Raw genomic sequence first — 13,173 nt, 5'->3', positions numbered from 1 at the left:
TTTTTAACTTATTTTGATATATATATCATTATTGTTAAGGATCTACAATAAATAGAGGAACAAAAAAAAAAAAAAAAAGTTTTTTTTCACAGTTTTTTTTTTCTCACATGTGGTATTTACAAATAAACTGATAAACTTTGTTGCATACGATATCTTGAAACTTACCCTTTTTTAAAATTTGAAAAGCCAATAATTAAATAAGTGCCCTTAATCTTTACAATCTATTAGCCATGTTTTTGTCTTAAATGTTATGCAATATTTATCAATAGTCAACATAAAAAAAAAAAAAAAAAAAAAAATAAAAACTTATTAAAGTCCGAAAAACAAAACGGTCTTCGGTAAAATCCTTCAAGATTGATATTAAAAGATAATCTTATTTATTTTTAGTATTTATATATATATATTTCCCCTTCCCTTTCGGTTATAGAAAACGTGGTAGATGCTTTATGATGGAAATTATAAAAAGGCTTATCAATTATCCATACAAAACTAAAAAGAATTACATAATAAAAATAAAAAAAATGTAACATTAGATTATTAGTCACCGAAACATTTGATAAATAATACAGGGTCTTAACTACGCTTTCTCCTTATAAGCAATTTATACATATATATATACATGTTTTACAATTTTATTAGTGTCCATTTCAACAATAGAATATATTACCTTTCTATAAATGGATAAATAACAAAGAATATATATAAAAAAAAAAAATATATAAAGGAAAATAGTGTAAAATAAACAAGGCCGACAACAACAATTAAAATGCCATATTTAACTTCCAGCAACGATTTCCGCAGTGATACATTCACCACCCCCACTAAAGAGATGTTTGAAGTTGTGTCAAGCTCCAGTATTGGTGATGCTGTTTATGATGAGGATGTTGATACTTTACAACTACAACAGAAAGTGGCCGAAATTTTTGGTAAAGAAGCTGGTCTGTTCTGTGTTAGCGGTACTTTATCCAATCAGTTAGCCTTAAGAACGCACTTATTACAGCCCCCTAGTAGTATTTTATGTGATTTTAGGGGCCATATTTACGTCCACGAGGCAGGCGGGTTAGCTACTTTGAGCCAAAGTATGGTGACTCCTGTTATTCCATGTAATGGTAAATATTTAACTGTAGAGGATATTGCTAAGTGGTATATACCGGATGATGGAGATATCCATGCTGCTCCAACCAGGATTGTTTCTTTAGAAAACACTTTACATGGGATTATTTATCCCATCGATGAATTATTAAAAATAAAACAATTTTGTGTGGAAAACGATTTAAAATTACATTGTGATGGTGCTAGATTATGGAATGCAGTAGTGGCCAGTAAAATAACTGATCCCACAATCTATGGCAAAATTTTTGATTCGATTTCTATTTGTCTAAGCAAAAGTATGGGTGCTCCTATTGGCAGTGTTTTAATTGGCGACAAAGCTTTTATTAAAAAGGCCAATCATTTTAGAAAACAGCAAGGTGGTGGTATTAGACAAAGCGGAATACTGTGTAAAATGGCTATGGTTGCTATTGAATCTGATTGGCACAAAAATTTGCAATATTCTCATGACTTGGCTCACGATTTTGCTAAATACTGTGAAAATCTGGGAATTCCTTTAGAATGTCCTTGTGATACTAATTTTGTATTTTTAGATCTAGAAAAGTGCGGTATTGACCCTATTTTTTTGTCCACTATTGGGGAAGAAAAATATAATGTTAGGTTGATGGGAAACAGAGTCACGTTCCACTATCAAATTTCTAGAAAATCAGTGGAAAATTTAAAGTTAGCTATTAAGGAAGCAGTTGAGTATGCCAAAGAACATCCCTTTAAGGGATCTAACGCTAATAAAATTTATAGGGCAATTGAAAAATGAGTGCAATGAAAAGCGGACGGGTTATCTTATTTACCTATTTTTTTATTTTTATTTTTATGTAAATTTAATTTTTTTAGTTTTCATACATAATTTGGTATTATTTCGCAGATAAGTAAAGAGTTGTTGCTTAAATATTTGCGTGAATCGGCTATTAATTAAAATTTATATGATCGTATCATCTGTTTTTTTTTCTTTCTATCAATTGCGATTTTTGAAAAAGAAAAAAAAATAAAACAAAATAAAATAAAATAAAATAAAATAAAATAAAATAAAATAATAATAATAATAATAAAAAAACAAAAAAAAAAAAAAGAACAATACAATACAACCATAATAACAATAAATGTTCTATCGGAGGCGATAATGGAGTTCCTGGGCCAATATGGGTGGAGAATCTTATATACTAATGTGCTGTTTTTTATTACTGCAAATTTAAAAAAAAAAAAAAAAAAAAAAATAAAAAAAAAACTGCGGGGGATATCAGATGAGTGGGGACGTGCGGAGAAATGGGTGCCGAAGTGAAAGGGGACAAAAACAATATAAAAAAACCTCGTTCTTCCCCCCACCCCCACTCCCCCCCGCCTCCATCATCGCACAGGTAACACGGTAAAGGGCTAATATTTTTTTTTTTTTTTTAAACCAAATATTTACCATAAAAAAACAACTCTACATTGATTTCTGTAACTGTTGCAAATCCTTAAAGTTAAAAAAAAATAAGTCATCTTAATAAAATCGTTCTTTTCCTTTTTTAGCGATCAATTTTACCAAGAATTAATTGGAGGTGCGATGTTCCTTCTATTTCAAATAAAAACACTGCTTGATTAAAAAAAAAAACAGGTTAGTATAATATATGACTCCCCACCTATTAGTTGCCCCCACAAAAATTAAATAATAACAAGGGAAATTCAATTACTATTTGGATTTAAAATAATCCAGGAAAAATTAAACACAAAACATGGAAAAAAGGTGGGGGGTGTAGAAGGTGAAAATGGGGATATCGATCGACAGATAATCAAAAATAATAATAACAATAATAATAATAATAATAATAAAAAAAAAATTTTTTTAATTTGAATTTTAAAAATATATAAATACTGCAAAAAACTGAAATAATTATCTAACTCTTTCAATGTTTCATCATTTTTTTTTTCCCTTTCTATTTATTATTTTACTTTCGACTTAAAACTAAAACCAATAAAAAACATCAAAAAAAAACAAAAAAGTACTTTATCATAAAGATAGACGAAATAACCATAACGTGAAATAAACGAAAAGCAAAAAAAAAAAAAAAAAAAAAAAGCTCTAACGACAAAATGACTGTTGAAAATAAGATCGTACCATTAGTAGCATCCATTGATGTTGGTACTACTTCTACTCGTGTTATTTTATTTAACAAAAAAGGGTTGGAAATTGCAAAGCATCAAATTGAATACTCGACTTCTGCCTCCTTGGATAAAGCATCTGAAGGTAGAAGAAACAGCAATCGTGACTCTAGTCCAGATGCTCCTCTTTTCTCCGCAGAAGGTGTTGCTATTGAAGCTAACCAATATTTGGAAATTGAGGATTTAGATAATGAAGGTAGAATTGACCCAACTTTACGTTTTCCTAAACCAGGTTGGGTTGAGTGTAATCCATTGAATATTCTAGCTAATGTTGTTCAATGTTTTACTGCTTGTTTAGTTTCTGTTGCTACTGTTAACAAAGAGCGTGAGGAAAATGGGTTTGATCCATACAAAGTTGTGTGTATTGGTGTTGCCAACATGAGAGAAACTACTATTGTTTGGTCTAAGAAGACTGGTTTGCCTGTTTATAAGTATGGTATTGTTTGGAATGATGTGCGTACTTTAGATTTAGTGACTGAAAGAAAGAAAAATACACCAGAAGAAAAACAAGCATACTTCAGGGCTAAAAGTGGTGTTCCAATTTTTTCCACCTATTTTTCCTGTTCCAAGTTGAGATGGTTGTTAGATAACGATGAAAAAGTCAAGGAAGCTTACGAGTCTGGTGATTTAATGTTTGGTACTGTTGACAGTTGGTTGATCTATCATTTGACCAAGCAAAAAACTCACGTAACTGATGTTTCGAATGCTTCTAGAACCGGTTTTATGAACTTAAGTTCTTTACAGTACGATGACGAGTTGTTGGAATATTGGGGTGTTGATAAAAATAAGATTATTTTACCAAAAATTGTTTCATCTTCTGAATATTATGGTGATTTTTCTGTTCCAACCAACACCAAAAGCAGATTGACAGCCTATGCCTGGGATTTATTAAAGGAATTTGTTTCCAGAGAACCAGCTGTTCCAATTCAAGGTTGTTTAGGTGATCAAAGTGCCTCTTTAGTTGGACAAATGGCCTTCAAACCAGGTTCCGCTAAATGTACTTATGGTACTGGTTGTTTTATGTTGTACAACACTGGTCCTAAAAAGTTGCTTTCTAAACATGGTGCATTAACTACTTTAGGCTACTGGTTCCCTCATTTGGATGAAAAGGAGCACGCTGAACCACATTTTGCTTTGGAAGGTTCCGTTGCTGTTGCCGGTAGTGTTGTCCAGTGGTTAAGAGACAATTTAAGATTGGTTTCTAGAGCTGAGGATGTTGGTCCGCTAGCTGTTAGGGTTCCTAACACTGGAGGTGTTGTCTTTGTTCCTGCTTTCAGTGGGTTGTTTGCCCCATATTGGGATCCATCTGCAAGAGGTACCATTTTGGGGTTGTCTCAATATACCACTGCTTCTCATATTGCAAGAGCTGCTTTGGAAGGTGTCTGTTTCCAAGCAAGAGCAATTTTGAAAGCCATGTCCAGCGATGCCAGACACGAAGGTAAAAAAGATAAACATTTCAAGAACGAAGTGAAAGATAATACTTATGAACAAAGTATCTTGTCTTCTTTGTCTGTTGATGGTGGTATGTCCAAGTCTGATGAAGTTATGCAAATCCAGGCAAATATTCTAGGTCCTTGCGTTAAAGTTAAGAGATCTAAGATTGCTGAAAGTACTGCCTTTGGTGCTGCCATTGCTGCTGCAATGGCTTATGAAAATCCAAGTGATCGTCCATTGTGGAAAAATTTCAAGGATATTAAGGAAAATGTTTTGTACGGTGGTCGTCCTAAAGAAGACGCTTTCAAGGACCCAGCAACCGCTCAAAAAATTTTCTTGAGTAATTCGACCACTGAAGATAGAAGACAAGGCTGGACAAGATGGGAAGCTGCAATTCAGAGAGCTGAAGGCTGGATGACCGATTCCACCTATAAATCAGAAGCAACTAACGACTATGATGACAGTTTATAATTAATGACCGATGAAACAGTTTTTTTGTGTTTCCTTTTTTATGTTTTTATTTTTATTTTTTATTTTTTTTTCTCTTTTGTTGAAATGTACTTTTATGACCCAATAACCAGAGGAGAAAAAAAAATAATACTTATTATATATCCCTTTTTGATTGATAATATTTCTTAATATATATGCCTATATATATATATATATATTCGTTTACTTTAATTTAGTTTATGATTTTTTATGTTTATAATTTATTCTAAGTTCATTTAATGTGTTTATATACAAACTTTGATTTCTTTAGTGAATATCTTATTTCATAGTAATTTTTTATTTATTTAAAATTTACAATTGGGGACTTTCGAATTTGATATGTGGGGTGGAATATGATGTTTTCTTACAGTTGTTCTCCTTTTTATTCTGCACAACTTTTTTTTAAAAACAGCTTTTAGGGTGTGTTTTTTATAACATATTTTATAACATATTTTATGACATTTTATTTTAATTAACACCCGTACAATTAATTTTGACGCTTATAGTTGCTTTTATTTTTTTTTTAGAAACAAATTTAAATTTTTTTTTTTAAATAGGCAGAATAACATCCGTGACTTTTTGTCATATTCTGATTTTTTTTTTAAATTCTTTTTCTCACTCAATCAAAACTTTTATAATTTTGAAAATAAAAAACGCTGTGTAATTTGCTTCAGAGGAAAAAAAAAAATTCTCTTTGCCAGCCTGTGAATATCATTTTGTGAATAAAATAAAAAAAAAAAAAAAACTATTTTCGTTTAAAAAATTTTTTTTTTTTTTTTTTTTTACTTTTTTGTTTATAGCGGCATAATTTTCAAGAGTTAAATTGAAAAAAAATTTATTATATAAACACATAGTTATATTTGGTGTTTTCTGTCCATTTATCCCCTCTTCGTCTTTTGATGAATATTCTTCACTTGTAGTTCACTTTTAATGCATTGATATCCTCCGTTAGTCTTTTTTCCTTATATTAAAAAACCTACTCATCAGAACAATCAAGAATATCTAAAATGGCTCCATCCAAGAAGGTCGCTCCAGCTCCATTAGCTAATAAAGGTAAGAAAGTTAGCAAGAACGCTAACCCATTGACTAAGTCTACCCCAAGAAACTTTGGTATTGGTCAAAATGTTCAACCAAAGAGAAACTTGTCTAGATATGTTAAATGGCCAGAATATGTCAGATTGCAAAGACAAAAGAAGATCTTGTCCATTAGATTGAAGGTTCCACCAGCTATTGCTCAATTCCAACACACCTTGGATAGAAACACTGCTGCTGAAGCTTTCAAGTTGTTCAACAAGTACAGACCAGAAACTGCTGCTGAAAAGAAGGAAAGATTAACCAAAGAAGCTGCTGCCATTGCTGAAGGTAAGACCAGAAAGGAAGCTTCTCCAAAACCATATGTTGTCAAGTATGGTTTGAACCATGTTGTTTCCTTGATTGAAAACAAGAAGGCTAAATTAGTTTTAATTGCCAATGATGTTGACCCAATTGAATTAGTTATTTTCTTGCCAGCTTTGTGTAAGAAGTTGGGTGTTCCATATGCCATCATCAAGGGTAAGGCCAGATTAGGTACTTTGGTTAACCAAAAGACTTCTGCTGTTGCCGCCTTGACCGAAGTTAAGGCTGAAGATGAAGCTGCTTTATCTAAGTTGATCACCACTGTTAATGCTAACTTTGTTGAGAAATACGAAGAAAACAGAAAGCACTGGGGTGGTGGTGTCTTAGGTTCTAAGGCTCAAGGCAAATCCGCCAAGAGAGCTAAGGCTGCATCTGCTTAAAATGTAAAAAAATTGGTTTAGAATATTTAAATTGAAAAATTTTTTGTATTTGTATTTTTTTTGTTTTTAATCTAAAGCATTTTTTATGTTATGTTTTTTTATTATTATAACAGGAATGTAAGAGACACCTTTTGTCGGGATTAAGATTTGTTGAAGCTAGTGCTAATTTTCCAGTGGAACTATTGTAGAAAGGTTACAGAATGAATTAATAAAAATCACGACGATAGCAAAACCGAAAATGTTTTGTGTTGACAGTTGTGTTCATTTGGAGTCCTTTTGTTGAAGTGGTTTCATTGTTTGATTAGTGCTGGTTGTAGAATCGTAATTTTTCGATATGGGAATATGAAAAAATCTTTGATGTCTTTTTTTATTATGTTTTAGGTTTTTTTTTTTGCTCATTTTTCTTGTAGAATATGTTATTTAAATTTATATGTTATAAAAAAAAAAAAAAAAAAAAAAATATAAGGGGAAATGACTAAATCGCTGTTATCTTGTTCTGTTCATATTTTCCAGTGAATTATCAGTAATTAGGCTAGTAAAGTAGTTTTATTCTGTAGTTTTTTATTTCAGTATTATGGGGAGGTACTGAGAATTACAATAGTAATTGGTAGCTTGCGAATGGCCGATGAGGCTTTTGTTGAACAAGAATTGGGGTATCACTCAAATTCCAGGGTATCGTACCCATTAGACTTTGTAAGTATGATGGTCAATTGTTTTAAATTACACAGGGTTAACAATGCTACAAGAGGTAATAATATCAAATATCTATACCATTTTTTTAAAGTTATATATTGTATTTGTAAAATTATATGGATTAAACGTTACCTAAATAATAGCTAATATGTTTATTTTGCTTTTTAAACTTTTAAAATGATCAATTAATTAAAAAAAAATATACATATTTATGTTTACTTATTAATGGATGGAGTATCCAAGTTGGAAAATGTTTGGTATCAAATGTTGAATATATTCTATAATTTAATAGGAAGAATAACAGGGGGTATAAGAGAAAATTGGTAAATATTTTGGATTAATCAACCTATCAAAGAACAAAAGCGTACTTGGATTTTTGTCTCAATTTCTTACCATATCTATAAAATAAGAACGGAACTGGAGCTAAAGCGGCTGCAAACAACCCTAATAACAAACCAGCCCAGTTGGTCCCCATATTTCTAAACATAAACCCAGCAAACAAGGGAAATGCAGCCCCAAAACAAGATCTCATAAATGTATTCCCAGCAATGGCAGAGGCAGCTAAAAATAAATAGGAATCAATAATGTAGTTAAACGATGGTAAAAAGATCCCCATCAAACCAAACCCAATAAAACTACCGGCAACTGTTGGACACATAAAATGAATTTTATGGTGATAGTTACCTGTCCAACAGAACCACAAGATACCGATAGGAAACACAACACCAGCAAACATCATCGGTAATAGTCTAGCTTCAGGTACAGGTTTACCAGAATTGGCTTTAACCTTTCTAATATAATCTCGTTCCATGTAAATAATGTATAATGCAGCAAAAAGAATTCCGATAATTAAAGCAATATATGGCAACTCACCATTTTTTAAGAAACCATAACCTTCCACAAATACAATTGGATAAGCTTCTAATAACAAGTACAAAATACCATAAACAAAAGAATTGTAAATAGAAAGTAAGAATAGAATTGGCTCAGTTAATAACATCTTAATGGGTCTAGTCATGGTTTTACTAACAATATCACTGATTGATAACTCTGCATTTTCATGGGCAGCAAAGATCCCCCAGTTCCCAGATTTCTTTCTCATCATGGATGCTTTTCTACATAGAATAATCGGGTGGTGAGTTTCTTCATAAAACAGAGCAACTGCAACGAAAATTGCTGAGCCAAAAATACCAGTAACATATTCCAACCATCTCCAAGTGGTGTGCTGAACCATATATGAACCATAAACTGGTGCTAGAATGGGACCCACAAAAACACCCAAAGTAAATAGCGTAATTGCTGTACCTCTCTGGGTATTGTCAAACATATCACTCATAGCAGCAGGAACAACGGCCAATGGTGCTGCACCTAGAGCACCGGAGAAAAACCTACAAATCAAAATAGTTTGAAGATTTTCACCAGTGGCCACGGCAAATTGGAAAACACTGAAACCAAAAGACGCAATAATTAAAACACCTTGTCTCCCGTACAATTCCGATAAGGGAGCATAGGCAACTGGCGCGATAGCAAAACCTAAAACATACAAGGTAATACCTAAGATACCAACAACTTCATTGACATGATAAATCTCTGATACAGAGACAACTGCGTTTGCAAAAATAGAAGAACCCATGGTAATGGAAATACAATCCAAACATAGTAAAATACTTAATATAGCTTTCTTTTTCATAGGCCAGTTAAAGGGATGCAATGGATCATCGGGACCATCGAATGTGACTTCCCATAGACTTCTGTCAGGTAGAGCAGGTGGATATGGTCTGCCGCCACCCATTTGGGGCAACCCAGTATAATCTACTTTCAAAACTTCTGGATCTTTGTCTGTACCAGTCAATATTCTACTCAATTGTTTATTGACACCGGTTTCAGTTTCACTTTGGGCAGACGTGAAAGTTTTGACCAATTTTAAACGAGTTTCCTCCTGTTCCAGGTCAGTTCCATCTTGTTGTGCTTCTTGTTCCTGGGTCTTGGCGTTTTCCAAGTCCTGACTACCGAATGCATTTATTTCAGAATCTATAAATGAAGACGAGGAGGCTTGAGAGGAGGAGGCTGAAGAAGAAGAAGATGCAGCACTACCAGGATCATTATGCTTGTTATTATTGTTATTATTGTTATTGCTATTATTATTATTATTATTATTATTGTTATTATTATTATTATTATTATTATTATTATTATTATTATTATTGTTATTATTATTATTATTGTTTAATTCATTGTCATTTTTAATGCTATCTTTTTCTTTTTTCTCTCCTTTTTCTTTTTCTTTTTCTTTTTCTTTATTTATATTGTTATCTGTAGTAGTAAGAGATACTGATGCTATTGGTTCTACCATTTTTTTTTACCTGGTAATTCGTTATTAGGAAATATGGAGCACTAATATATCAACAATTGTACAATATATAATAAATAAGTTAAGAATATAAAAATAAAGAGAATAACAGCCCCTTTTTCTTTTTTGAGTTTGTAAGTTTATTTTTTAATTATATATATATATATATAGCTGTTTTTGTGTGAATAAAGTTACAATACAAATAGAAACAAAATAAATTATGTAAACACTCAGGGGGGGTTTGAAAGGGTTTATGTAAACATTTTTTGTAAAAAGAAGAGCTAAAAACAAAAAAAATTTATTATTTCTTTTTGATATTTTATTCTATATATATATATATATATATGATATGTATTATTCAGAAGTAATAGATACTGTTGGTGATTATATTTTTTGAATTAGATACGTTGGGAACTTTTATTAGCTTTTAATGACATGAAGTTAAAAGCAACTTAAGAAGATATTAGTAATCAGACAATGCTTTTTTTTTTCTTTTTTTTTTTTTTTTTTGTACGGGATCCAATGAGATACATGGATTCAGTAATTGGCTTATAATGATTAGTAAGCAAGTACTTTTTTTGTTTTATTTACTTAAAGAAAAAAAAAGAAGGAGATAGAATAGAAAAAAAAAAAGGGGAGAGGGGAAATTGATGATAGCATGTAAATCTAACCCAAATAAACCTGGCATTGCCACACTATCTTTCCATTTTAATGAGTTTGTTACATTCACCCTCAGCAAAATCATTCTTCAAGTTAGATCTTTAAACCTTATTCTAAAAAACATTTAATTCTTTTTCTTTTTCTGTATTATAGTGATATTTTCATACATAACAAACACAGACATCAAAATATAAATCTTATTTTTTAATTATTTAATTTGGTTTTCTCTCGGATATTAACTGCCTTTTTCCCTCGGTCTTATTACATCTTATAATCTTTTGAAGTCCGTTAATGATCACGCCGGCCGATTGCACGATGGAAAGGGGGTAAGGGAACGCGGGAACGGGGGAACGCGGGGAACAAGAAGCTTAGGCATGTATTTATATATATATCCATATCCGGGTAATATATATAATAATAATCAATTTGTTGTTGTTGTTGTTGTTGTTGTTGTTGTTGCAGCATTTTCTGAGGGTTTGCTTACCAGTAAAAAAAATTTTTTTTTTTTTTTTTTTCTTTTTAAATACAAAAAAAAGTTACTTTATGAGCCTTTTTCAACAAGATATTATACAAATATATTTATAATTTTTTTTTCCAATTGACCTTGTTTATAAACATAAACAATTAAAGTATTTTATCCCTTTTCTCTCACTCTCTCTCTCTCTTTTTTTTTTTTTTTTTTTTTTTTTTCAAGATTTCAACAGGAAGCAAAAACGACAGCATACTAATATATAAACAATGTCTGCAATTGAACAAAAACAAGCAACAGAATCACCTAAAGAAACTACACCTGAAGATGTTACTTCTACTACTTTCGTTGAAGACTTAGATCCAGAAACCACTATTTTCATTGGAAATGTTTCTCCAGAATGTACTGAAGAAGATTTAAAAGAAATTTTTAAAGAAGAATTTGGTGATGACGTTGAGGTTGATATCCCAGCAAGAAAATATGAAACCTCCAACACTGATGACGCTACTCCCTCAACTTACCATAAGAGGCCAAGATATGCTTTTGTTAAATTTCCATCCCAGATTGATTTTGATGACATAATTTCTAAGTATGATAAAAAGGTTGTCAAAGACATGGGTATTTTTATTAGAAAAGCCTTAACGAAAGAAGAAAGATATAAGTTTAAACAACAAAACTCACATTTTCGCTTTAACAATAGGGGAAATTATCACTACAATAATAACCATCATTATAATAATGGCTATGAAAGAAGAGGTGGCTACAATAATAGCAGAGGTGGCTACAATAATAATAGAGGTGGCTATAATAATAGTAGAGGAGGTTACAATAACAGAGGAGAATACAATAACAGAGGAGACTACAATAACAGAGGAGACTACAATAACCATAGGGGTGGCAGATTTCAATACAATAATAATCATCACAGAAATGTTGTTCCAGCCCCTCCAAAAAAGGAAAAGGCACCATTGGATCAAATGGAAAGAAGTAAGGACACTTTGTTTATTAATAATATTCCATACTCTACCACTAAGGATGAAGTTGCTAAGTTCTTTGGCACAACATTTGATTTAGTTGTTTTGCCATTGAGAAGAATGAGAAATACCACCACTGGCAAATTCTTTTATTCATCTAGAATGAACCGAGGTATTGCATTTGTAACTTTTGCTGATTGCCAAGATATTTCAGAAAAGTGTAAAGAATTTAATAATAAGACATTTGGAGGTAGAGATATTGTTGTTGATGTTGCTGTTATCAGATCTTATGATGAAGAACAAGAGGGTGGGGAAAACGCCGAGAAAGAGGAAAAGAATGTTGACGAAGACAAAGAGAAGAATGTTGAGGAAGGAAAAAAGGATGTCGAGAAGGGGGAAGAAAATACTGAGGAATGAACAAATACTATTACAAATAACCTTAAATTGAATTAAAGGTTTTTTCACACATATTTATTTGCTTCTTTTATTTTATTTTAATTTTTTTTTTTTTTTCAGCTTCTTCTTCATATACGTATATATTTATATATATAATATCAAAATAAAATGGAATATCATTACTTATTTTCTGTATGAAATGTTTTGATTGTTATTGCTTGTAAAGTTATATGTAATAGAAACATCATGTGGGCAAAGTATCCGATAATGTCCGATCGGACAGCTGTTGAACAATCTAAAAAGGAAAAAAAAAAAAAGGAAAAAAAAAAAAAGAAAAGATAAAAAAAAGACAAAAAAGACAAAAAAGACAAAAAAGAGCCAATCATCCCAAAAAAAAAAAACTTTTATATCTTTTTCTTTTTTTTGTTTTTTTTTAGTACTTTTTTAGCTTGGTATTTTTGCCTCGTGCAACAAAAAACAATGATGATAAAACGTAAACATTTATGCTTGAAGTTGTTGCAACACCAAAATTTATCAGTAAATAATTCCAGTTTTGCTTTGCTATTTTGCTTTTGTAACTCTTTTTCTTTTTCCCTTTTATATCTATATCTATATCTATATATATATATATATACATACATATACTTATCAACCAACAACTATTAAAAAAAAAAATATTCAGATAGT

At 31.1% G+C, this 13,173-nt stretch overlaps 6 protein-coding genes across 6 annotated transcripts; 4 read left to right on the top strand and 2 right to left on the bottom strand.

The window, feature by feature from the left end:
- Nucleotides 1–766: 766 nt before the first annotated feature.
- Nucleotides 767–1,864, top strand: SCDLUD_001349 (low specificity L-threonine aldolase; the record flags this gene model as incomplete). The annotated part of the gene is made up of 1 exon (XM_046080271.1): nt 767–1,864. One exon carries the CDS (start codon nt 767–769, stop codon nt 1,862–1,864), a length of 1,098 nt encoding a protein of 365 aa, XP_045935519.1.
- A 1,313-nt stretch (nt 1,865–3,177) lies between these two features.
- Nucleotides 3,178–5,151, top strand: GUT1 (glycerol kinase; the record flags this gene model as incomplete). Its single annotated transcript, XM_046080270.1, has 1 exon — nt 3,178–5,151. One exon carries the CDS (start codon nt 3,178–3,180, stop codon nt 5,149–5,151), a length of 1,974 nt encoding a protein of 657 aa, XP_045935518.1.
- Nucleotides 5,152–6,176: 1,025 nt separating this feature from the next.
- Nucleotides 6,177–6,944, top strand: SCDLUD_001347 (60S ribosomal protein eL8; the record flags this gene model as incomplete). Its single annotated transcript, XM_046080269.1, has 1 exon — nt 6,177–6,944. One exon carries the CDS (start codon nt 6,177–6,179, stop codon nt 6,942–6,944), a length of 768 nt encoding a protein of 255 aa, XP_045935517.1.
- A 1,042-nt stretch (nt 6,945–7,986) lies between these two features.
- Nucleotides 7,987–9,990, bottom strand: SCDLUD_001346 (MFS transporter; the record flags this gene model as incomplete). The annotated part of the gene is made up of 1 exon (XM_046080268.1): nt 7,987–9,990. One exon carries the CDS (start codon nt 9,988–9,990, stop codon nt 7,987–7,989), a length of 2,004 nt encoding a protein of 667 aa, XP_045935516.1.
- A 1,395-nt stretch (nt 9,991–11,385) lies between these two features.
- SCDLUD_001345 (uncharacterized protein) lies at nt 11,386–12,507 on the top strand (the record flags this gene model as incomplete). The annotated part of the gene is made up of 1 exon (XM_046080267.1): nt 11,386–12,507. One exon carries the CDS (start codon nt 11,386–11,388, stop codon nt 12,505–12,507), a length of 1,122 nt encoding a protein of 373 aa, XP_045935515.1.
- Nucleotides 12,508–12,919: 412 nt separating this feature from the next.
- Nucleotides 12,920–13,123, bottom strand: SCDLUD_001344 (uncharacterized protein; the record flags this gene model as incomplete). The annotated part of the gene is made up of 1 exon (XM_046076947.1): nt 12,920–13,123. One exon carries the CDS (start codon nt 13,121–13,123, stop codon nt 12,920–12,922), a length of 204 nt encoding a protein of 67 aa, XP_045935514.1.
- Nucleotides 13,124–13,173: the final 50 nt, after the last annotated feature.

Source organism: Saccharomycodes ludwigii, chromosome II, assembly GCF_020623625.1.
Source record: "Saccharomycodes ludwigii strain NBRC 1722 chromosome II, whole genome shotgun sequence".
NCBI classification, from domain to species: Eukaryota; Fungi; Ascomycota; class Saccharomycetes; order Saccharomycodales; family Saccharomycodaceae; genus Saccharomycodes; species Saccharomycodes ludwigii.
This window is presented reverse-complemented; position numbering and strand designations above follow the sequence as displayed.